This window comes from Haliaeetus leucocephalus, unplaced genomic scaffold, assembly GCF_000737465.1.
Source record: "Haliaeetus leucocephalus isolate CR32 unplaced genomic scaffold, Haliaeetus_leucocephalus-4.0 Scaffold450, whole genome shotgun sequence".
NCBI classification, from domain to species: domain Eukaryota; kingdom Metazoa; phylum Chordata; class Aves; order Accipitriformes; family Accipitridae; genus Haliaeetus; species Haliaeetus leucocephalus.
The window spans coordinates 12,728,997-12,752,521 of record NW_010972886.1 but is presented as its reverse complement, the minus strand read 5'-3'; the positions used below and the strand labels follow the sequence as shown (position 1 = coordinate 12,752,521).

General features: G+C 39.2%; 1 protein-coding gene across 3 annotated transcripts; it reads left to right on the top strand.

Annotated features, from left to right (window-relative positions):
* Window positions 1–1,447: 1,447 nt before the first annotated feature.
* On the top strand, window positions 1,448–22,527 carry BTBD3 (BTB (POZ) domain containing 3). Of its 3 annotated transcripts, none has more exons than XM_010574802.1 (5): window positions 1,448–1,531; window positions 11,782–12,046; window positions 12,627–12,717; window positions 13,221–13,339; window positions 17,428–20,826. In XM_010574802.1, the coding sequence occupies exons 2-5, from the start codon at window positions 11,904–11,906 to the stop codon at window positions 18,458–18,460; spliced, it is 1,386 nt and encodes a 461-aa protein (XP_010573104.1). In that variant the 5' UTR covers window positions 1,448–1,531; window positions 11,782–11,903; the 3' UTR covers window positions 18,461–20,826. The 3 variants fall into 3 exon arrangements, 2 of the variants coding, with proteins under 2 accessions (XP_010573104.1, XP_010573103.1); XR_774832.1 differs by lacking the exon at window positions 1,448–1,531 and adding an exon at window positions 22,308–22,527 and having other exon boundaries at window positions 11,296–12,046; window positions 17,428–18,560; XM_010574801.1 differs by lacking the exon at window positions 1,448–1,531 and having other exon boundaries at window positions 11,296–12,046.
* The last annotated feature ends 998 nt before the right edge of the window (window positions 22,528–23,525 follow it).

Here is a 23,525-nt window from a genome sequence, read left to right as displayed (position 1 = left end):
CGAGGCGGCCGTTGGCCCCCAGCCGCCCTGCGGGGACCCTTCCGTGAGGGACGGGGCGGAGCGGCCGCACCTGAGCGCCGGCACCGGCGGGAGCTACCCGCGCCCGCCGCGAAACTTGGGAAGTGAGAAGCGGGCGAGTTTGGTGGGGATCGGATCCCCGAGCGCCCGGCCCGGCGCTGAAGCGGTCGGCTCGCCCGGCACAAAGAGCCCCTTGGAAAACGGTCTTTGCTTGATCAAAGTCGTTATTTGTGTCGTCAGCCGCTTCGAGAGGTTTCATTCTTACTTTTCCTCCCCCCGCCCCGAGCATGCAGCTGCCTTTTGTACAGAAGCGGGTTGGCTTCTTCGCGGTACTGGGAGTGAACCGGAGGTGATAAACCGCTGTAAGGGTCAGGTGGTTTGGGATCAAAGATGAAGTGCTAGGAGCACCGAACTTGGGACCCGGCTGTTCCAATGTGCCTGACCCGGCTGGGCAGTGGGCTCTTCCGCGGGTGGGTGTGTGTAGGCTAGCACTTCCACTTGGAAAAAATTCAGAGTTATGTAAACCTAAAAGTTGGGGTTTGAGGTATTTTTTTTCTGCTTAAAGTAATGCTTCTTTTAAAGAAGAAGTATTTTAAGTATCAATTCAATAAACTTCTTAGAGGAGCAATTAATAATTTGCACCTGGTTTGACATAAATACCACCTTCTCTTCGCCACGTTGTTGGCTGAATTTCCTTATGTACCTATGTCTGAAGACTGACTAGTTCCAGTTAAGGGCCCGCACCTTTAAAATTTACTATTTTCCTGTTTGTTTTGTGAAAGTCCACCTGTGGTAACCTTCAGGTTTATAAATTCATTTGCCTGTACTGTTTCCTGACTGGTGATGCATTTTAAAATAGGAGGGAGTAGTGGGTTGCTTGCTTGAAAGTGACAAAAAGTTTGAACTGAAGTTATGATATTTAAGTGTTTCTAAAATGATGATTACTAACATACCTAATCAACAGACTACGTCTCATCTGAAGAGTGCTGGTGCAGGTTTTCTGCACCGTTGTTAGTTGTCACCATACTTTGTTTTCAGCATGTGATCTGTATGTCAAACTTCAATATGCATCCTGAGCTTTTTGATTGTTTTTTGTAGAGACAGGTGATGTTGGGTTATAGGCATACAATACTATATTTGATGCTACTTTAACTTTTATGCTAGAGTCAGGCTCAAAATAGCTTTTATTTTGGTGGGAAAGAACTCGTCTCACCATTTCCTACAGAAAGTATGTGCAGTATGTCACAATGCATAGTATCTTGGGTTTTCTGGGTAATTTAACTTTGCAAATCAAGTCCTTACTCATTTGAAATAAGTTCCACAGGATTGCCGAAGTTGAATTTGGAGTGCAGTACTTTTTTTAAATGCCCCACGTAAGTACACTGCAGCTAACTGCACAATAACTTTCCTTGTGTTTCCCCTCCAGTGATCCTCAGCTCTGCCCTGGAGGAAACACCTTTCAAAAGCAATGTGGAATTCCTTTAGCTTGTCCTTTAAGGTTGAAAAAAAAGATGTAAGTTTTATTATTTGGATTATTATTATTATTTGGATACTTGCTTGTTAAAGCTTGCGAGCAAATATTTATTTCTAAAGTTACCAAAGAGTTGTTATGTCTATGATGAAAGCATCAGTGTTAGGGTAGGCTCAGTTAAAACAGAGGTCTGATGATTGATAAGCTGTGCATTGTGTTGTCAGAAGAAATTTAGGTCTTCACCTGTTGTGTGAACTTGCGCAAATGACACTAGCTTTGCAACAGAATATTGTCCATGCCCAGCATTAGCTTTCTCTGATAATTCAAGATAGTTCTCCTGTGACACTCTCTCTACTAACTCCTCAAACCTTGCTGGCTATTGTTTTGTTTTACATGAGCAAATGTTCAGATACCTGAGCTGACATGGAAGCCCTGTTTTGTGAGGCACTATACAAATGAGTGATAAGCAACACTTTCTATCTCAAAGAGCTGATAGGTAAGGCAAAACAAGGAAATAAGAGATGGGAATCTTGGAAGGAAAAGATTAAAAGCTTTCTGTGGTGGAAGTTGTCTTCAGTTCTGTTTTCTGCCATGAAGTTGAATTCCAAACCCATGCCTTAATTACAAAACCACATTATATGTATGTATGTCAGAAAACTGGGGGGGGGGAGGGATGGACGACACTACATGACACTTAAGTAAAAGGTCACTTCATTTGAATTTGCAAACTTCCCGTTTTCCGGGCTTGACTTGTCTGTTTTCTGATCCTGCTGCTGTATCTGAGTTTGATAACTCAGCAAGTCAGAGTAAAATAAAACCAAGGGAGTCCAATGTCTGGCAAGTGTTTGCATTTTAAAACACTGGTGAACTGGTTGGTGATCTGTGAATGTCTGCTGGCTGTCCTGGGTAAGTAGGGTATAGAATCACAGAAAACAAATTTGGAAGGCACCTTGAGACATCACCTTGTCCAGCCCCGTTACCTGTATCATGAGATTACCTGATATCCTGAATAAATATTTCACCAGGGGATCATGTACCATTTCAGTACAGGACTGAAGGACTTGTTGATAACATCCTCCTGTGACAGGATATGTGTGTACCAGGTTACACTCTGTATTCACCCTAGCTGCAGTTTCTCCTCTTCACATCCAAAGCAATTTAAAGGAATCATTTTCTTAAAAACCTGCATTCTCTAGAATTACATCTTTGGTGCCTCCCTGTTTGCTCAAAGCATGCTTGGTTGCAAGGGTTTTCTGCAAGTATGAAAAGAAAGCAACTCCTCAGGTACCATGTTTGCTTGTGCCTGATAGGTGTGAGATTTTATATGTAGGCTTGCAATAGTTGACAGAAGAAAACCCCTTTAAAATCTAATCCATAATATGCCACATGCTACTTAACAGCATGTCACCTTGCCCACTTAGCAGGGGAGCAAAGTGCAAGCCATACTCTTAACACTGGGGAGGAGCTAAAGCTAGCTGTGTATTATTTACAACAGGAATGTACGCAGTGGCTTACACTGTCCCATTGTTGCAGTTATTTTGCCTTCCTTTGGAGTCCTCAGCATACAGGTCAACTTGGAGGTGAAAGAAATCTCTGCCTTATTAGGCAGCTTGCTTAATTTCTGTCGAGAAACATAGCTCAAAAGAATGCTGTGTGATATTAGGGTAATCTAATGCACTTAAAGCGCACCTAGGTGCATTTGACTTACTAGCGCTATTTGATATTTTTTCTTCAGTAATACTCTCCTGTCAGACCGAGGTGATACTACTCCATGTATACCAAGAAAAAGTAAAGGTTTTCATACTATGAAACTTTATAATATATAAAACTAATGTGTATGTATGTTTACCTTGCACAGTCCCTTAATTATGCTCTTATGTTTGATTACTTGCACCTTCCTTAATTTTTTTCTTTTTTTCTTTTTCTCAAGTTCTGATGTGTCCTTGGGTCTCTGAAACAGTTATTGTGGAGGAGAACAGACATTTAGGATATCGTAACATTGCTAGACAAATACATCTTAATGCTTAAAAATATATTCTGAAACCAGAATTTGAGGAGTATGTATGTTCATCTTGAAAATTCATTACTGCAAAGTAGCTGCAATTCACTTGTAAAGAGGAGGAGAAACTGATCAAAATACTAAAGCATAACTGATCTAACAGGCAAGTGTGACTGAAATGTTTGCAGCAAAGGAAGGTAAATCTGATTTTCTAGAACAGTTGATAAGATAAAAAATTGGCAATATCTTCATCCCCCTGTGGAACGGCCATTCAGAGGCTGCGTGTGCTGCGAGTCTGGAAACAAAGTTAAAGCAAGTTACAGGATCTACAGCTTCTAATGTGTGGCAAAGGAAGATTAATTCAGTACAGTGCAGTTTAATGGGTGTAACATTTGATTCCATTCCTTGAATTATTTGGATGCAGCTCAGGTTAGCAGCAATTAGTCTCTCATATCTAAAAATTGGGGTTATTAAACAATTGTAAAAGCATTGCAGGAGTTGTTACTCACGGGTTTTGATTCTCACTTTGGAGAAGCAAGAGCAACTGTGTTTCAGAACACATTTCTTATCAAATGCTTGGTTTGCCAAGGGACTGACCTGTTCCTCTTTCACTAACTGGGGTAATCTTCCTCTTTTGTCATTTAAAATGCAGTGGGAACAAGAAGCTGTACCAGTTTTTCCCCCATTTAAAATACTGAATGGGTCCAGATCTGTTGTTCTGCTGTAAACACAAGAGTGCTAAGTTGCTGATCTGCTTTGGGTTTTTAAGCTACATGTTCCCTAAACTTCACTAGATGTAAAACTATGGATTAGCATGATGTAGGTTTCCCATGACAGACCTTAATGACATTTACATTACACCACCTAACCAAGCTTTCCAAAAGTCCCCTCTGTTTTTCTTAGCCTTGTTGGAAGGTGCTGGTAGCATGGCAGTTCTAGGAGACTGAAATTTGCAGGCCACAGAACAGGTATGGCATGGGTGGTAGCAATATCCTCTCCCCCTCTTTTGTCCCATGGAGTACTTCAACGCTATGGTTTGACATGGTGAAGGTAGGTTATCTGCATGTGAAAAACGTAGTCCTTGAATTATATGCCAACATAAGCAACTGTAATCCAGTCCCCCTGTGGATGCTCACAGGGTAGTTACTCTTCTAGTACCATCGGTTCTCACAAGCAAGGACTCGCTGAGAAAGCGTCTTCTCTTTATCTGTGGTAGCATTTGCATTTTGCAGGCTTACTCTATGTAGGAGGACAAAGGTATTTGGGAACTGCTGATGTAAAAGAGCAGGACTGGTTGCCTTACGACCTGCCCTTTATAGAGCCTATATTGATTTAACTGTTCAGTTTAAAAAGAATAGTTTCTAAGCCAAGTTAAAATTAGTATAAAGGTTTGTCTACATCAGCAAGATCTGTCTGTGAGATGGGAAGCTCTGTCTGTAGTCATGCGATCCCAATCTCTCCCTTGAAATAGACAGCATGTGAGTACTAGTTGTGGTGGTTTTTCTGAAGTGCACAAAGATCACAGGGCACTGAACAATCATTAAATGCTAATGACTTTTGATTACCGTTGACCTCGGTCAATTTAGAATTAGTGACCTAGAGACGAAAACCACTGTATCTCATTACCAATTTCCTGAGATATCTGATCTTTCCTTTGTAAGTCAGTTTTGGTAAGAGACAGAGTAGAATTAAAGTTGACCTCTGTCTTAAAAAAGGTTGAATGCTTTCAGGTTTGCAATATCATGTTTAGAAATAAATTTAAAAAAATGGTAGCCACTAAGAAAGAACTTATTTTTTGACCCCACAGATTGTCAAGAGCAAAACTCAACATGAAATGAAATGGACAAGCTATAGTAGTAGTGATGGGGAAGAAATGCATAATTTGACACTTTTAAATTAGTAGAAAAACAGTTTATCTCCTGTAACATTGAATTGAATTCTCATTTTGTAGTTGCAGGTTTTCTCACCTCAGAGTTCATTTATAATTCTTGTTTTCACTTTGAACTATCAAGAAGCAAATTCATACACATAGAATAAATTGCAAATTGTGCTCTGGGCTATTTTCTACCTGCAGTTCCCAAACTATGGTATTGGGGAATATATCTCAGCAGCCTGGTAAAATCATATATTTTGTGTTGTAATGAAGCATTTCACATTACTACTTTCCATATGCATGGAAGAGAATGTTCGTGTGATAATTCACTGTAATGGGATCAATGTGTTGTTCACTGTAGGTTGTTTAAACATAAGCCTTTCTTTATGTGGTTATTGTTTATATGGACTGTCATTCGTGCAGCAAGCATGGTATTGAAATCTTAATGAAAAAAGAAGAGAATTTTAAACTTTTTTTTTTTCTTGCTCACTTTAATACACTAGGTATATTTATCTTGACCCAGCTGGGAACAAAACCTTTAACTTTAAAAACAAAACCCAACAATGTAGAGAAGTTTTTTGTGTTACATTGTGTTTGGGGCCTAAATTGCCCCAAACTGGGGTTAAATTGCAAACTTTAAGCAGCTAAGCAAGAAAGTAAGGGGAAAAAAATGACAGCAGGAGATGTTGCACTTTGTGTAGGAACAGGTTCATGGAGAGCCAATTGAAATCCACACAGAAGGAAAGTGGTTGTTTATTCGCAAGTAAACATAGGGCTAAATGTTACTCTTGAATATAATTTTTTATTTTGATTGCTTTGTCTCAAAAAGGGAATTGCTGTAAAAAAACAAAATGAAAATGATTGCAGGTACAAAAAGGACATATTAAAAAGATTAAGGCTGCTTTGGTAGGGAGACCAAAAAGAACCACCATGCAGCAACATAGCCTATATGGTAGCAAATAATACAAGAATGAAAGAGTAAAGGACATCTGAATACTCATTCTTTAAGCTTCTATTTTATATAAGTTTGTATTTACCTGTTGACCGAGCTGCTCAGGGCTTTCTGCTTTTGTTTCCTTCAAAGCATTAAGGCCATTTAGGAAAAAAATGTAAAAACTATCGTAGTGGATAATGTTACGCAAAGTGTTTAAATCCTCATGCCTTAAACGCGAAGCAGTTAAGAATATTTGCCAGTAGATATGTTGCTAGTGTAGTATAGGACCTATAGCAAAATACAATTTAGCTATTTTGGACTTTGGTTTAAAGCTTCTAGCGTTGGTTCAAGATGCGGTTCTACTCTGATACTATTCTACTCTTTCCCAGCTCTTGGCTATTCTGGGAAAGAAATGCTCTCTATTTTTTTTTACCCTATATTCTGGCTTCTCTGAGAGTCTTTACAATTTTGCCCATCTTTCTCCCTGCTTTTAGTTGTCTTTTTTTTTTCTTTTTTTTCCCCCTAACCTCTCCATAGAAGGCCTTACTGAGTAGGAGTTCAGGGCCAGCTTTTCTGTGCAACAGAATGAAGTGGATGCAATCCTGGTTACTTTCAGTGCTGCCAATCAGAAACTTAGGAGAGGGGAGGTTGGAAGATTTTGTCAACTCTAATTAAATTTTTTTACTTGAGGAAATCAAGAGTAGAGCTATTAGTCCCCTTTCCAAAATAGCATTTTTACAAACAAAAGGGTTGGCATAGTGATCAGGAAGGATTCTTCGAAGTGACTACATAATTCATAGATAGGTAGATAGAACTAGGCTCCTCAGCTGTGTGGGTTGGGTTTGTTGGGGGGGAGGGTATTGTTTATTTGTTTTTTGAATTTGTACATTCCATTTTTAAATGAGTCCTTAAAGTCAAATTCAATGAAAGTTAGCAGTGGACAGGTAGATTTGTTAAACTACAGGTGTGTGTTTGTTTTCGTTAATCAAGCTGTATCATCTGAAATTTGTTTCCTTGTAAGGGGAAATACAGAATTTAAACAAAGAATGTTAATAATGCATAGGGATAATAACTACCAAGGGAGAGACTTGGCAACTTTACAAAAAAGAAATATATGCATTTTCTCATTGCCTACTTGGAATTCATTCCTTTATTCATGATCTGGTTGTAACAGACAATTGGGAATTTTGATGAACGTGTGTTTTTTATAGAATTGTCCAGTTTGCAGTACTACATGAAGAATGGACCTGTACATGAGAGATATAGAAAAACAAAACTTAGAAGAAGCAGCAAAAAACCCCCAAAAAAACCCAAAAAACAAACTTGGGTATACTTGCTATTGCAGCAGGAGAGACTGATGTAATATGAGGAAGAGTACTCCCATCAACCCTGGAAATTCAATGATTTCTCAATTGGAAGTTACCTTTAGAAAGGCATAATTACAGTAGTACCATACTATTAAAAGTTGTACCAAGAGCTGGGCTATAATATGACTCCTGTGCCAACCCTCACAATGGTGTGAAGGTATATTATGGTCTTAAGGAATAAATGAAACTGCAATTGCAGGTATATTGCACACATTTGGATTTGAAGAGCAAAATTCACATTTCTGTTGTTCACAATATTTAGTCAGGAACTGATTTCCATGGGCTTGTAACTTGCTTCTAATAATTTGAAAGGGGCATGTAACTTGATGCGTGGTATCTCAGCCTCAGAATATAGTCTTTTGCTTAATTCTTCACCTCTGGCATCTTGGATTTTCCTTAGGCTAGTGTTAAGATTTAAGCGTGGAATTTCCTACACCCTTTAACTTAAAGTATTTGTGGTTTGACCTCTTTGCTTACAAAATAAAGATTAATGTGCCTTTGAAGAACTGTATTTCCCTTTTTCTAAGTTGTATATATCAAGTTTGGTTCTGTTAATATATAGTTAATGAAGAAAAATTAGAATTGCTGAAGAAGATTAGGAACACATTGTAATAAGCTTTCAAAAACTGATAGATCTTTGGGTGAGAGGAGGTCAATTTCCTTGATCCTCTTGCCAGAGACAGAGTGATTTGAACTTGGGGTTTTGACTAGTCTTTCAACAGGGAGTAAGTAGTTCATAGGTTGCTTTTACTGACTGCTAACGTATTGATTTGTAAATTCATTAACAGTATATGTATAGTAAAAGAAGAAAACTATGTTGTAGGAAAATAAATGGAAGTTGCTGCCAAAATGGAAAGAATAGTGGGTAACTAATTCTTTGGTGTTTTTTTTTCCCCATTTCACATGCATCTAATGATTGGTTTAGAAGACTTAGTTTCTAAGCTGATGAAGTGCAGTGGAAGGTGGTATAAAGTCTGTAACAGGTTTGTAGATTTTTATAGGAACTTTTGCAGTCTGTTGTGGAATTGACACTATTTTCCAGTTACAGCAGACTAGATTTTGGTGGGTGGCTTAACAACAGGCTAAGATGGTGGTTAGGCTTTCTATTTACTGGAGTGGATTTTTATCCTGTCATGAAAATACTTGTCTCCTCGGGGGTCTGTCTGACTTCTGGATTCAGGTGGAACATGTTTCAGCTGCAGCTTCTCCCTCCCTTCCTTTCCCAAGAAAGCACAACATGCTATACATGTGTTTTACAGAAGTCAAAGGTATGGTGGACTCCTGCGGCTTCACGTTTATGATCTTTCCCAGAATGAGTTGACCAGCCAGTCCATCTGCCATTTTCTTCATTTTCTTTCTCTTCTGTAGCCTCCCAGTGACCTTATCAGGTGTGTGTATAACCTTTGGATTTGTACTGGTCAAATGGTTTGTAAAAAGGACCTTGACTTTTCTATACTTCAGTAGTCTATGAAACTGATTTATGGAATGAAAATCAAATCTCTCGTCTTTGATTGCTATCTTTTGCCTTCTGCCAACTGCAATGCTGAGAACCAGATTTTCTGCAGAATGCATGGTTTTTCTTATCTTTAAGGATTTTTTAGAACTTCTTTCTTTTGAAATGTCTGTCCTGTGCAGTGGCAAAAGGGTTAGTAACTAGAAGGGCTGGAAATTTACATAAGGAGGGGAAAAAAACTTAGGCAAACTCAACAAACTAAAATTTTGTGCTGAGAATACTTGCTGTGTCCCTGTTACAAACTCTCAGCTGTAAGCAGTTATAACCATCACATCTGTGGGGTCAGTTTCTTCTGTTACCCCTTTTTTTACCTCTGTACAGTTTAATATGGCTTAGGTGGTTAGTTTCCCTTCCAGATCAATCTGTTGCAGATAAAAAAACGAAAAACAAAAGGCGGGGGGGGGAGAAAGAAAAGCTTGCTAGAAAAATTATTTCTTTGGAAATTACATAACCTGCCTCTCAATGTATTTAGGAATGTATCTCTGCCTTTCAGCCACACGAGGCATAAGGCACCATCTTCTTTTAAATTACCAGTGAAGGAGATTTTGCTCTAAGACATTGGATTGTGAAATGTAGCAGCTGAGGCATGGACCTTCTGTTTTCCCCCTTCCATAAGCAGTGACTTCAAACAGAGAGGACAGATGTGTGTCTGGAAATGGTATCATCTCAAACCACTGCAGTGAAGTCTCTAAGTGGCCAACTGCCAGGGTGTCTAGTTGGTGTTTAATATGGAATGTCTCCCAAGGAGACCTGATAATCTTTGAAATACCTGTACTTAGGTTTTACAGTTTCAGGTTTAAAGACATCCAGAGATTGTGTGTTACAAAACTATAGCTGTGATTCAAGCAGTTGTGATAGTGTTTCAATAAATAGCCTGAGTAATACTTCTGTGCTTCAGTTTAAGTCAGTGGCAGATTTCTGAAGGGATTTCAGCAAGGTCAGCCATTTCTCTAGCAACCTTTGATCACTTTAATTTTGCTGTTGTACTTTTGTCCAGCAAAACTAATTAAGGCTAAAAGTGGATAAATTTGCTTTGAAAGCAAAAGGGATTTTTTTCTTTAAAACTTGAGAATAATTATGAAATCTTATTTTAATTATCCCCCCCAATATCTTAAGGTGTGAAATATTGACACCTAATACCTAGTATTTTTTATTTCCCTGCTTTTGAAGTGGCTATGTTTACTTGTTTGTTTTTGTTTTTTTAATACACTTGACCTACTATTAAGGAAATCTGATCTAAATTTAAGTTCTAAGTAAACTAATGACTGAAAATTCGTCTTCTTTCCTATTTAAATGGTTTGGTAGGGATAGCTTATATTCTGTTTATTTCAGAAAGTATTTGTGGATAAAATCGGAGTGTGTTTTCATCTCGAGGAGTGATTTCTGCCTGAGACTCTCTAAAACATGCAGACTTTTTCATTTAGTGCTTTAAAATATTGATTAAATATATTCACTCTGGTTTGCTTTAATCTAATTGCATATCTAGAAGTTTTCTTCTGATGTGGTGCAGCCATGTCTGGTGTAAGCTAGCTTAATTAGCAGTGCTTAGTGATTTGGGACCCCTGTTAAAGGCTATTATGTTATCTAGAAACAAGGAGTTAAAGCTAAAGCTGTGACCTCATCTCTATTCATGTTACACTGGAGTAGAAGCTGCGCTGAAAGGGATTGTTTAACTGCATCGCTGTCTTTGCTGCTGCTAGTTGATTGCTTTAATTTGGTTCTGATATCTGTAGCGTGCTTTTGCTGATCAACTGTTATGGTGGGGATTTGTGGGAATACTGGAGACATATGAAGTCATGCTAATATCAACTGCATGTGGAAATAGCTCCCACAGGAATACTTAGACTCAAGTACGTCTTTCTACCTGATTTCAACTTTTTATTGCTTCCCCTGTGAAAATTCAAGCAGCATCAAGGAGTGCTAAAATACACAGCCTTCTGGCCAGTCATGCACTTACGCAACTGTGCATGCTATTTATTACTTTATTACTTAGCGCTACATATGAAAGGAAGAGCGCAACTGCTGTCGCTTTAATGTCAGAGCGGCATACGTTACAATAGGTGTCACTGTGCGGCTGGGTCCAATCGTTATCGGTGACTTCAGCTATTGGCTCCGAATGCTGGCTGACTCCATCTGCAGGGCTGCAGGGCTGCAATACCTACTCTGTTCCGATCCGTTCAACGCACAAGTTCAGCTTGCCGAGCAGCCTAGCAGTGCTACGGTGTGCATCTTGCTAGCCCCCTTCAGAAAGCCGGTGCTACAGCCACACGCATACCCTCTTCGCAGGGTGTTCCGCTTGCAGGCGATTCCTGATCAGGAAATCTGGAAAGAAGTAAAACTAGCAGGAATGATGGGGGTGTGTTTAACGATTCAAGCACTGGATCAAACTTAAAGCCAGTTTCTTACTCGGTGCACTGGAAAGGTCACCTTGTCTTGCTGGAAAAGAAGCAAACTCTCAGCTCTGCTGCTCTCTGCTTAACAGCTTCCACGTGCATTTCTTAATGTTTCTAACTAGTTAGGCTATCTAGCTTTACAGACAAGTATACTCATGGTAGATGAGAAAGGAAAGAACATGAAATGTCTCACCTTCTTCTTGATGCTTCCAGAGACGGTTAAGAACAGGTCCAAGAAGAGCTCTAAGAAGGGAAATAGCAGCAGCAGTAGCAGCAGCAAATTGCCTCCAGTTTGCTATGAAATCATTACCTTGAAGACCAAAAAGAAGAAGAAGATGGCTGCTGATATTTTTCCCCGAAAGAAACCAGCCAACACTAATACAACTGCTGTCCAGCAGTACCACCAGCAAAATCTCAATAACAACAACACTATTCCTGCACCTAATTGGCAAGGACTTTATCCAACCATCAGAGAGAGGTAAGTTCAGGGCTGTTTATTTTTGCTGTTTGAATGGAGGGGTGAAAAGTAGCAAAATGTTTGTAATGTATATGTTTGTTTATTAGTTTATTTGCTGAAGAAAACACAGTTCTCTTTTTTTTTTTTTCTTTTTTCTGTGTATGTGTGAAACAAGTATTTTGCTAGTGGAAAATATTTTAATATCTCTTTTCCAGACAGTGCAGCTGTTTGTTTTGAGTAAATAAAAATGTTGCTGGAAGCAGCAGCATACCCGTAATGATTTGCTTTAGACCTTAGTGGAGATTTTCAGTGATACACACTCTTGACTTTTTGATTTCCACTTTTTGAAAAGTTCTCATAAGTTTTGGGTTTTTTTGTGGTTTTTTTTTTTTTTTATTGCACACAGACACACATTTGCCCCCTTATGTTTTTTATCTGGTATATTTGTGTGGTGATGTATAAAGTAGCTTAAAACAAAGTGTGACCTGCTTCTCTTTACTAACACACAACTTTAAGTTGTTAAGAAATTACGTTTCTTGGGTCTGGGCCAAGCACAGAATTACTAGGCGCCATAAATTAACACAACTACCTCTGTTTGTAGAAATGCAGTGATGTTCAACAATGACTTGATGGCAGATGTTCATTTTGTGGTCGGGCCACCAGGTGGGACCCAGCGGCTGCCAGGACACAAAGTAAGCAACAGCTGCATTATCAGCTCAGGCGGGGTTAGCCAGAGAGAGCTCCCACGGTTACGGTGGGACATAGTGTGGGAGGCTCGGCTCTTCTGGGACAGGCGTAATTCTGTATTTTAAAAGGCTACATGCAGTGGAATAGTCTGTCCCTTGCTTTTCTTTGTGTTTCCAGTTAAAGAGAACACTTGTGCTAAGGCAGTCATTGTAAAGTTAGGAATACTGCTTTGCGCTGCTGATTAATATTACTCTTGAGATTTTCTAGAAGTGGTTAACTTCTGTAGTGGATGTGAGCATTTTCCAGTAGCTAATGCATATATGCCCATGAGAGTAAAATACAAGGAAAATGTGTGATTCTGTTCTTAACTTTGACTTCATTTCTTACTGAAGTGTGTCTGTAGAGTCTGTCAGTGAAGCCCAGTATGCTGAGAGTGGCTCTCCCACATTGTTTTTGTTGGCAGTGCTTTCAGTTTAAAGCATGAAATAAGATTTCCCTTTCTCAACAGTATGTCCTGGCTGTTGGGAGCTCTGTATTCCATGCGATGTTTTACGGAGAGCTTGCTGAGGACAAAGATGAAATCCGTATACCAGATGTTGAGCCTGCTGCTTTTCTCGCAATGCTGAAGTAAGCATCATTCATCTGCTAGATATGTTTTACTTTGTGATGTATACATACACTGGTGATGTCATAGTTAAAGTAGTAGACTTCCGTATAAACAGAAAGAAAGCAGTTGCTTAAATATTCTTCTGTCTGTGCTTCAAGTATTTTAAACTTTTACCTCATTTTGCTCTCCCCCTTTACTTCCAGGCATGCGTATATTAGATAACATAGGCAGTTACAAATAATGACTTTGATGGGGATCTTTGGGCACGTTGTATACTGTAATGCCTATTGATCTGATTTGTCACTACACATGTTACACAAAGGAATGGAGTTACTAAAAAGAATTGTCAGCTGTAACAAACCCCCCCCCGTTCTACTTTGCAAGCATAGTGAAAAGTTAAAAACACACACAACAAAAAAAAAACCAAAACCCAGAATTGCTGGGTTTGCATATTGACGTCGTTCCAGCTCTTTTATAAACTTGCTGTATGCAGGTCTTGTCTTAAAAAAATGACCCTAAGCTACTGAATATAGCCTCTGAAAATAAGTTTCTCCTCATCTATCATATTGATGCATTTGGAAAGTGATAAAAAGGCTGTTTACCTGAATAGGGTTTTTTATTCTAACACGGGAAAAACAGTCAGTTTGCATGATCATTATTTTTCTTCTTGCAAACTGCATAAGAAATGCTGTCTTTTCCTAAATGAGCGTAATGAAGCAGCTTCCCTGCTGAATTGTCCTTGAATGTATCTTTAAACTCTGATTATTAAAGAGAAATGCCCCATCACAGAAATGCTATGGCTTTGAAGGTTTTTTTCCCTTCAGCTATAGTAACTGCCATTGCTTTCTGATAAAGAATATACATTAGTATCTGATAGTGATCCTTTTAATGTGCTGCAGATTTTCTTGCATGTAATGGTGTAATCACTACCTAGCAATTTATTGTATTTCATAGATTGTTTTGACTAGCTTGTGGTTACAGAATGGTTTCTCTTTTTTCTTTTACATTTCAGTGGCACTGTACATGAACATTCAAAGTTGCATATAGAGTTTGTTGCATAGAGTTTTTATAGCTTATCATGAACATCAGCAATGTTCTGCACAAATATCAATAACTGCCAGGAAAAGCTGAAGTTACACAGATGTTCTGTAGACCTGGAATATAAAGTTAAGATATGACATTATGTAGGTAGGTGCATTATGGATCCTTGCTTTGGGCCTTTCTGGTTTTGCGGGTGTTTTCTGCAGAGCTCAGACTTGTGCTTTACTTTCATGCAGAATTTTACAAGGCACAAATACAAGATACTTGGATTCCCTAGCCCCCCTTCCTTTTTGAACAGCTAATCTATTTCACTGTGGCTAAACATGATTTGCCATATAAAAACTGAATACTTTCTGAATTTATCATTAAGAAATGTGTTCAGAAAGCAAACCTGGAAAAGAGAGTATCAATACCGACATCTAGGTCTTGGCATATTATTTAGCCCATGGCAATTTAGGAAACTATCTTTGAGAGCATGGCCAGAACCATGGAATTCTTCACCTTCTCAGCTTTTATTTAAAAAACCAAAAGACCACAAAAAGTTTGTGGTCTGTGTGAGTGTTGAGCTAACCTTGCCATTGCTAACTTCCGCTGATGCAGTGTGCTTGAACCTGCAGAGTGCTCCTGTGTCTGTGAACGCCAGGGGTGTCTGCAGCCGTGATGGTGCAGGGAAGGGAAAGGGATCTTGCTCAGCAGTGCAGCATTCCCCTCATCGCAGCATCCAGTGCGTGTGCTGCACTGCGTGGAGCTTGGGAGGAGCCATGGTCCCCCTCACTTCTGTCCCCCTGGGAAATCATCTCCATGAGTGTTGCTTGCAACTGCTGTGAGCAGTGGATGGCAGAAGGCTTGTGATACTGTTGCTGCAGAAGGAAAAGACTTTTTACCTATCCCAAAGCAGCCCTCCCCTTCATAAGCTGCTTTCCGCAGGCAGGAGGGGTGCATCATAATCTTCATCAGAAAATACATTGAGCTTATTTTTGTGGGTTTTGGGGGTTGGGTGGTTTTTGTTTTGTTTTGTTTTTTTCATTTTTGTCTCCCCTGGACAGTGAATTCTCATAGCATAAATATTTTTTTTGTCTTTTACTGTATAGTAGGCATTCTGACAACAATCATCAAACAAAGTATTGCCAGATGTACATATGAAATAATACCTCAACTGGTAGATACTAATTATTCTCCCAGTAGAATTGCTTTGGCTGTTCTCTACAGTTTTAAAAATAGGGTTAAATTCATAGTCTAGCTGACACACTGAATTGGTGTCTTTAATGTATTATATTTTACCTTAATCTTGACTGTTCAAGTTAGAACCATGGTCTCATCCTAGGATGAATGTGTTACTAAACTGTCAAACCCTGTGGTCTAGCAGAATCCTCTGTTTAAGAACAGGGTGAAACTGGAATATCAGTAATTGCAGACCAGAGTCGAGGTGCATTGGCAGAGTTAGAAGTGTGGAATATTGCTGACAGCTGATCTGTGCTGTGTCTGTTGTAAATCAGTGATATTAGTTCTTCACTTTCATGAATATTAAACCAGCAACTTTTGTACTATTTCAATTTAAAACAGATGTCATCATTCTTTGCTGTACTAGCAGGCAAAGAGAAGTAATAGAAGGGAGAAAAGAGTTGGAGAGCAATGAGGAGAATCATAAAAATTAATGAATTGATACATTGAAAATTGTTTGGACAGTAAAGGAGCTAAGCCTGTAACCAGTGATATATAGATGTGCTCTTTGTTGTTACAAATAGCCCAGCTGAAACCAAGTAATAAAGGTTAAAAAAAAAAAAAAAAAAAAAGGTTTGGGTCTGTGTAAGTATTCTTTTTCTCTGTAACCTCTAAGATTTTATTATATTGCTTGAGCAGTACCTGCTCTGCATGTTTTCTAAGTGTGGCTTGGAGGATAGTACCTTATACCTGCAAAAATACAAATGAAGATATTTACAACTATAACCAGATAAGTGTAGGTACAAATTCCACTTTATAAGCACATCTGTTCTGCAAGAAATACATTGTGTTGGGAAACCTGCTAACTAGAAAATTTTAATTAGCACAGGGTCGCATACTACTTCAGCTTTACTGGAGGAAGACACTTTTATCAACCATAACCATCAAGACTTGCTTATCCCTGTGAAGAGTAAAATTGCATTTGGCATGGTTTTAGCACATTGCACTCACCAGCTGCAAATGGGGCCCTGAAGCATGAGATATTAAAACGAACAAACTGTACAATGCTTCATTTCTCTGAGCAATGAATCCCAGCAGTTTAGTCACATAAATGAATTTCACCTTCATCTCTTCTACCACGCTAGCGTAGCAGTAACGTTCTTTTTTTCCTCCTTATGCAATGAAACTGAGAGAAAACACTGTGCTAGTGGAGCTAGGATGTTGTAAGCATTAAGAAACCTGAAAATTAGAATTCTGTGCCTTTTCCTATATGTTTCATCACCCTGTTAAAAAAAAAAAACAAACAAGAAACAAAAACAAAAAAAGCCACTCCCCTAAAAAACCCAACCCAGTAGTTATGAACATGGATAGCACCTGATATACTTTGATAGTATTTCTATTCTTGCACTACCTAGTTATTCCCAATAAACTTGTTTTCATTCCTGTATTTATATATACACCTCAGTAAATCACCATTCACCATCATGGGACATCCAGTCCAAGTACTGTTTGTAACGTGTTCCAGACTGTTGTGTTAGCCAAGTAAGGTAGCCCTTGAGGAGCTACTACCTGAGGCAGATAGCCTTTCATTAGCCAAAGTGTGTATGGAAGGAACACAGAGCTGGAGGGGCCATAGTTTGTAAACATAACCATTGTCTACACAGCATGTGCCCCAAATGTGAAGTTTTATTCACCTTAGATTTGAGCCTGTTCTCTTCCATGGTCTTACGTGAGCGATGGATTTGGTTTGTACTTTCTTTCTGGATTTAATCAGTGTTCCCCAAAAGCACTGCTTAGCTTTAATGTGGAACAATTTAAATATTCTTTGTTTATCATTTTCAGATGTTGTTGACAAATTATGTTTTTGCATTAAGCTGCAGTGTTACATGCATGTGTTTTATTTCAGATACATATATTGTGATGAAATCGATTTAGCTGCAGATACCGTGCTGGCCACTCTTTATGCTGCCAAGAAGTATATCGTCCCTCATCTTGCCCGCGCCTGCGTCAACTTTCTAGAGACAAGTCTAAGTGCAAAGAATGCCTGTGTGCTGCTTTCCCAGAGCTGCTTATTCGAGGAACCTGACTTGACCCAGCGCTGTTGGGAAGTGATTGATGCCCAAGCTGAGCTAGCTTTGAAGTCTGAGGGGTTCTGTGACATTGATTTTCAGACACTTGAAAGCATTCTCCGAAGGGAGACTCTGAATGCCAAAGAAATTGTTGTTTTCGAAGCAGCTCTGAACTGGGCTGAAGTGGAGTGTCAGCGACAAGAGCTAACCGCTACCATAGAGAACAAGCGCAAAGTCCTCGGGAAGGCTCTGTACTTGATACGCATCCCTACCATGGCCCTCGATGACTTCGCAAATGGCGCTGCTCAGTCTGGGATTCTGACTCTCAACGAAACCAATGATATCTTCCTCTGGTATACGGCTGCCAAAAAGCCAGAGTTACAGTTTGTAAGCAAGCCCCGTAAAGGCCTTGTTCCTCAGCGATGCCACCGTTTCCAGTCCTGTGCTTACCGCAGCAACCAGTGGCGCTACAGGGGCCGGTGCGACAGCATCCAGTTTGCTGTTGATAAAAGAGTGTTTATTGCTGGCTTTGGGCTGTACGGCTCCAGCTGTGGATCGGCAGAATACAGTGCCAAGATTGAACTCAAACGACAAGGAGTTATCCTAGGTCAGAACTTGAGTAAATACTTTTCAGACGGTTCTAGTAACACTTTTCCTGTGTGGTTTGAATATCCAGTGCAGATTGAGCCTGACACCTTTTACACAGCTAGCGTGATTCTGGATGGTAATGAACTCAGCTATTTCGGACAAGAAGGAATGACAGAAGTTCAGTGTGGGAAGGTGACTGTTCAGTTTCAGTGCTCTTCGGACAGTACAAATGGCACTGGGGTACAGGGAGGGCAAATTCCCGAACTCATATTTTATGCTTGAATGAAAGTGTATGGAGACGAAGCATTTTGCTATGAAGAACCTGTCTGGTTCAGGCCTACTGACACTTAGCTTTTTATCTGCAAATAGGTGATCAGTACAGGTAATATGTAACTAAATGCTGTGGTCAAGTTACTGGCTTGCTATACTTGTAGCATCATTGGTGATAAAGTTTAAGTGTAATATTTAAACTGGAAGCTCTTAGGAACAAGCAAGTTTTAAAGGCTTTATAAGAGGGTTGCCTGTTTGCTGGTGATGCTAACCCTTTCTTTGATGCACCTGTGAATCACCAGAGGATGTCCCCCTGGCTTGTATCTCACTAAACACTGTCTTCATTGATCCATTTTCTCTTTCTCCATTTCCTGCTTTCTGCTTGTAATTTTTTGGGGAGGTAGGGGTAGAAAATGAAGAGCCTTGTTCTATAGCGCTCTCTTCTATCTGCTCTTCAGACTTAAGAGCTTCCAATAAACTGAGCTGCTTTTGATCATGGGAGCCAAAAGAAGTGCTTCAGTTGTAAGGAGAAAAAGCAGAGGTTTAAACCTTCATCCTGTGACATTCTCCTGCAGCCAACTGTTCAGGATGGCTACAGGAAGATGGAGAGAAGCAAGCAGCTTTCAGAAAGCTACACAGCATGCTGACCATGTCCACAGTACATGGACATGTTTACAGTGAGGGGGGGATGTGGGTTTGGCAAGTTACGCTCAGAGTTCATTTTCTAGGAATCCCACCTTGAAGGCAAGGAAGTACTTGCACATGTTCAGATTGTACATGCAGCTCTTGAAATTCTACTCCCATGACCTAGTTTTTGCTACATTGAAGTTGATTTGCTATTTAAATGGCTTTTCTTTGAACTCTTGCTAAATAAATGGGAATTAATATCTATCATCCGATGCAGGATAATTTTTTGTTTGTTTTGGGTGGGGTTTTTTTCTTCCTGCTAAACATGGTAGAGGCAGATTATAGAGGAACAAAAGAACGTACCAATCCTGACTTGGACTTTTTCCTGTAATATGAGATTTCTTATTTTTATTACCATACATTATAAGTGAAAATTTAGACAAAGACAGAAGATTCCCAGCTGTGGTCATATTACACTTAGTGTATATTATCAGATAACAGTGAGGAGGAGGAAATCTCTAACGTGTTAATGTTGGATCTCTGGCAACTGCTTATGTTTACACATCAATCAGAGGATTATGTGGTACAGAACCTTTTCCTTGTCTGAATTTTTTTTTTCCAAACTTCCTGTTATATGTCTGTATTGTTTTTGGAAAAGTATTAGGGATCATGACTCCATTTATCAGGGAAGGAAGCGAGTATAAATAAGAAATACAGGTACTGTTTAAACATAAGAAAATCCTTCACCATTGCATTGGGACAGTTGCTTCTCAGAGGCACACTACCTATTGTAAAGCATCTCATTTCACCTTTGAAGTGGGTTCTGTTTGTTGCGTATGTTCTAACAAAATGAGAGGACCAAATGATTCTTTAGACAGAATGAAGATTAATGTTACGGTATATCAACACGTTAATGTAGCGTAATCCTAAATTCACTTGTCAGTTTTGTAATAAAAATGTTTTTCTCGTATGATTTCTTACCAGTTTAGTACTGTTACTCTAAGTGTTTTTTGACGGTTGGAATCCTGGCCCCTGGCCATCGTAAAGTGCCAGTACATCTTTGCAGTGTCCAAAATACCATCTGAAGTAAGGAAGACTGGAGTGTAGATGTCAAACACTTTATGGCCAAAGCCCAGATCTACTCTCTAGGTAATAAAAGGAGAGCCAGGTAAAAAACTGCCCTGCAACATCTGTGCTTTTCACCCATCTTAGTGTTTAATGTTTTTTATACGTACATACATACGTGTGTGTTTACATTTCAGAAAGAATGTTGCTTATAAATACCCTCAAAATATAGAGAAAAATGTTTTGGTTTTTTGTAACAGCTGTACATAATCCAGACTGTTAGTGAAATCTAAACAGAATGCTCCATGGAAAACTCCCAGAGAGAGATTTTAAAAACCTCCAGTTAATTATATTTAGATCTGCAGCCTAAAATAGATGGGAGTATGAATTGTATGGACTGGAGGAAGAGTTGCTGAAGAGACTGCAAAAAGGAATCTTAAGATTGTGATGAGGTAATGGTCATCTACTTTTAGACAACATCTGAGCAGCAGTTCCATTTATTTAAATACATTTGAAAGCAGAGAAAGATGCTAATCAGCTGATTAAGTTTTCTTACAGCAAGTGGTTGATGTAGATGTAATTACTCTGAGTGATGATCAGACTGACAAGTTGCTTGCAGTAGCAAGCTACATTCTGAGTTGTTTGGAAAAAAAACAGGTGCCTCAGCTGGTGGGACAAATCAGAGTACTGCGTTGGTATAACTAGACTTGGGTTCTCACTTTTAATTTATTTTTTGTTTTTTCCTTATCTGCAAATAAAGGTGAAGTATCTACTACGTTCACTGGCTGGAACAGAAGTTAAGAGATCAGAATACTGTGTAACTGTAATATGTAGAAAATGAGCTGTTATTTAATTATTATTTTATTTGCTACTTTTATGAAATCTTTTTGATGAAGTAGGATGAAAGCAATCTCTAGCTTAATTCCTCTGAGTCCATTCCAGGTTTTAGAAGCTGGTGCATGTAAAGTTTTTCAGTATGGATGAATAAACATAAGCACGCCAAAATACCTTTTGATGCTTACAGCACAACTTGATTCTGAGCACTGCTTGATGCTAACAAGTACTGGTATATAAGAAGGTCTCTAGTATCAGTCACCTTAGGACATCAGGGCACTTAAATACATGTCTAAATGTGGATTTGGTTGGTTTAGCAGTAGCATCCAAGCTTGAATACATTGATTGACATTTTGCAAGCATCAGCCATATCAACCTGGAATGTAAGCATAATGTCGACAGAGATCCTTTTGTAGATTCTGTCTTAAACTGTACCTGGCCATCTTTGCTACTTGTATGTTTGATTTTCCTGGTGAGGAGAATCTGTGATAAGAGAGTATGATGTAATATACTTTCTGCATATCTAAAATAGTATTTAAGTAAACATTTTAATTTCTACATAGTTATTGCACTGAACTGTTTTGGGATTATTTTTTTTTATTTGTTGTGATAAACTCAGCTAACTTCAAGTCCCAGCACCCATTTGTGGTGGAGCAGTGTTTGACCTTAGCAGGCTTACAGCATTATTTATAAAGGACAGATATATATAAATATGAAGTACCTCATGTTGAATGTTATTGTACTGCATCTTTAATGTCACAGTGCAGATCTTGTTGGACTCATGAATGTGTATAATCACGTTAAACAAAAATAAAAATGGTTCTTAAATGGTTGTTTCCTGTAGTATCTTTGAAGCATGAGCTGTGAAAGCCATTACTTAGTTATCTCTCTTAGTGATTTCTATTGTTGTATACTTGTGCACAGATATTTGTTGAACTTATGTATTCAGAGATCTTTTGATCCCCAAAGAAGTAGAAATCTGAGGAAAAAAACAAGAACAATGAAAATGTTAATCAGTTACATTGTAGAAAGGTTGACGATTAAGCTAAGGAGCTAGAGTGAATGAATTAATTTGTGCGTTATGAAAGACCTTGTCTACTAGCATTAATATTTTAATGTTCTATTAATATTATTAAGTATGTGGAGATGAAGGGGGAGGGTCTTGTGTTTATTCTAAAAGACAGTTGACACGGGAAAGGCCATGGTTTTCAGTCTCTGATATATCAGAAGAAAGAACATGGTTAGTGCCAAGAGGCTGTTCTCTGATGAAAAGTTAATTACGTAATATTATTCAGAATTCTGACTATTTTCTTACTTAACAGTTTTCTTCCAGGAGATTTGAAACCTCATTTTAAATACTTTTATGGTCAGCTGAAGCCCCACTTCCATGATGTCCATCTCCAAGACCTTTCAGATATTACTAGTAATGATAAGAAATACTCCACAGTGTGATACAGAGACATGGAAACTTAACTGAGGAAGTCTTCCGCAGTAAAAACAGTACCTTCAGACTTCATCCGAAATTCTGATTAAAGCATGTTTTACAGGCATCAAACTTGTCACTTTTGGTAAGCTGTTTTTCTAGAATTCTTACTGTGATACTTGGTACCATACTGCTACATTCTTGATCCAAATCCTTTAATGTGTCCAGTGCTGCTCATTAGTTTGGAGCTGGCTTCAAACAAGAACTGTCCTATGCCTTCCATACTAATGATACCAGCTCTTAAATGTGTGGTAGATATCAGTGTGATGTGGTGCAGGAAGGAAGGACCGCATCGGCAGCAGCAGTCTAGCTAGACATGTTAGAGGAGATCAGTGCTGCTAGCAGACTCAGTTTCTCTGATAAAACAGGTAAGAAGGATGGCCTATCTCATCTAAAGGGACATTGTCCTCTATTTGCAGCTGAAATCTGACAAGTGCTAGGGTACTTGCTTTGGAAATTGATGTGAGGTAGAGATGTGTCAGTCTCTTGCACTGTGTTCAGTGATGCAGAGAAGCATGTGTGTATTCACACCAGAAAAAAAGGAGTTTGAAGCGGAAGGAAAAAAGTGATAGGATGTTTCTGGATTTGAGAGGAAGAAGACCCCAAGAGCGGAATTCAGTTGTTTGTCTCACAGATAAAATCATGCTTGGTGGAGGACTCTCTGTTCCCAGCTAGCTGTAAAATCCTCAGGAGCTGACAGCCACTGCCTCTCATGAAGGCAAGGTCCCATTTAAAACAGGCTCTTTGCCAAGTGCTCAGCTCTCGGGAATAGGAACGTAAGATTTCTTGGCCTCTGATAGGCAAGACTGCTTATCCTACAGCCCAGGACGAGCCTGTACTTAAAGAAGCCAACTGGGACTGCTGTAAACAGGAGGGTCTTTTTGGACCTCCCAAGCTCAGCATTCGGTGGAAGCTGACGTCCTGGCACTGACATGAGATGGGGACTTCAGCCCATCAGCAGTGTTTGGCCACTGTGAAAAGCAGCGGCTTTTAAGTCAGCCTATTCTACCATACTTGCAAGCAATCAGTGTGAGCAGGAACACCTGCTGATTTCCTGAAGGCAATGAA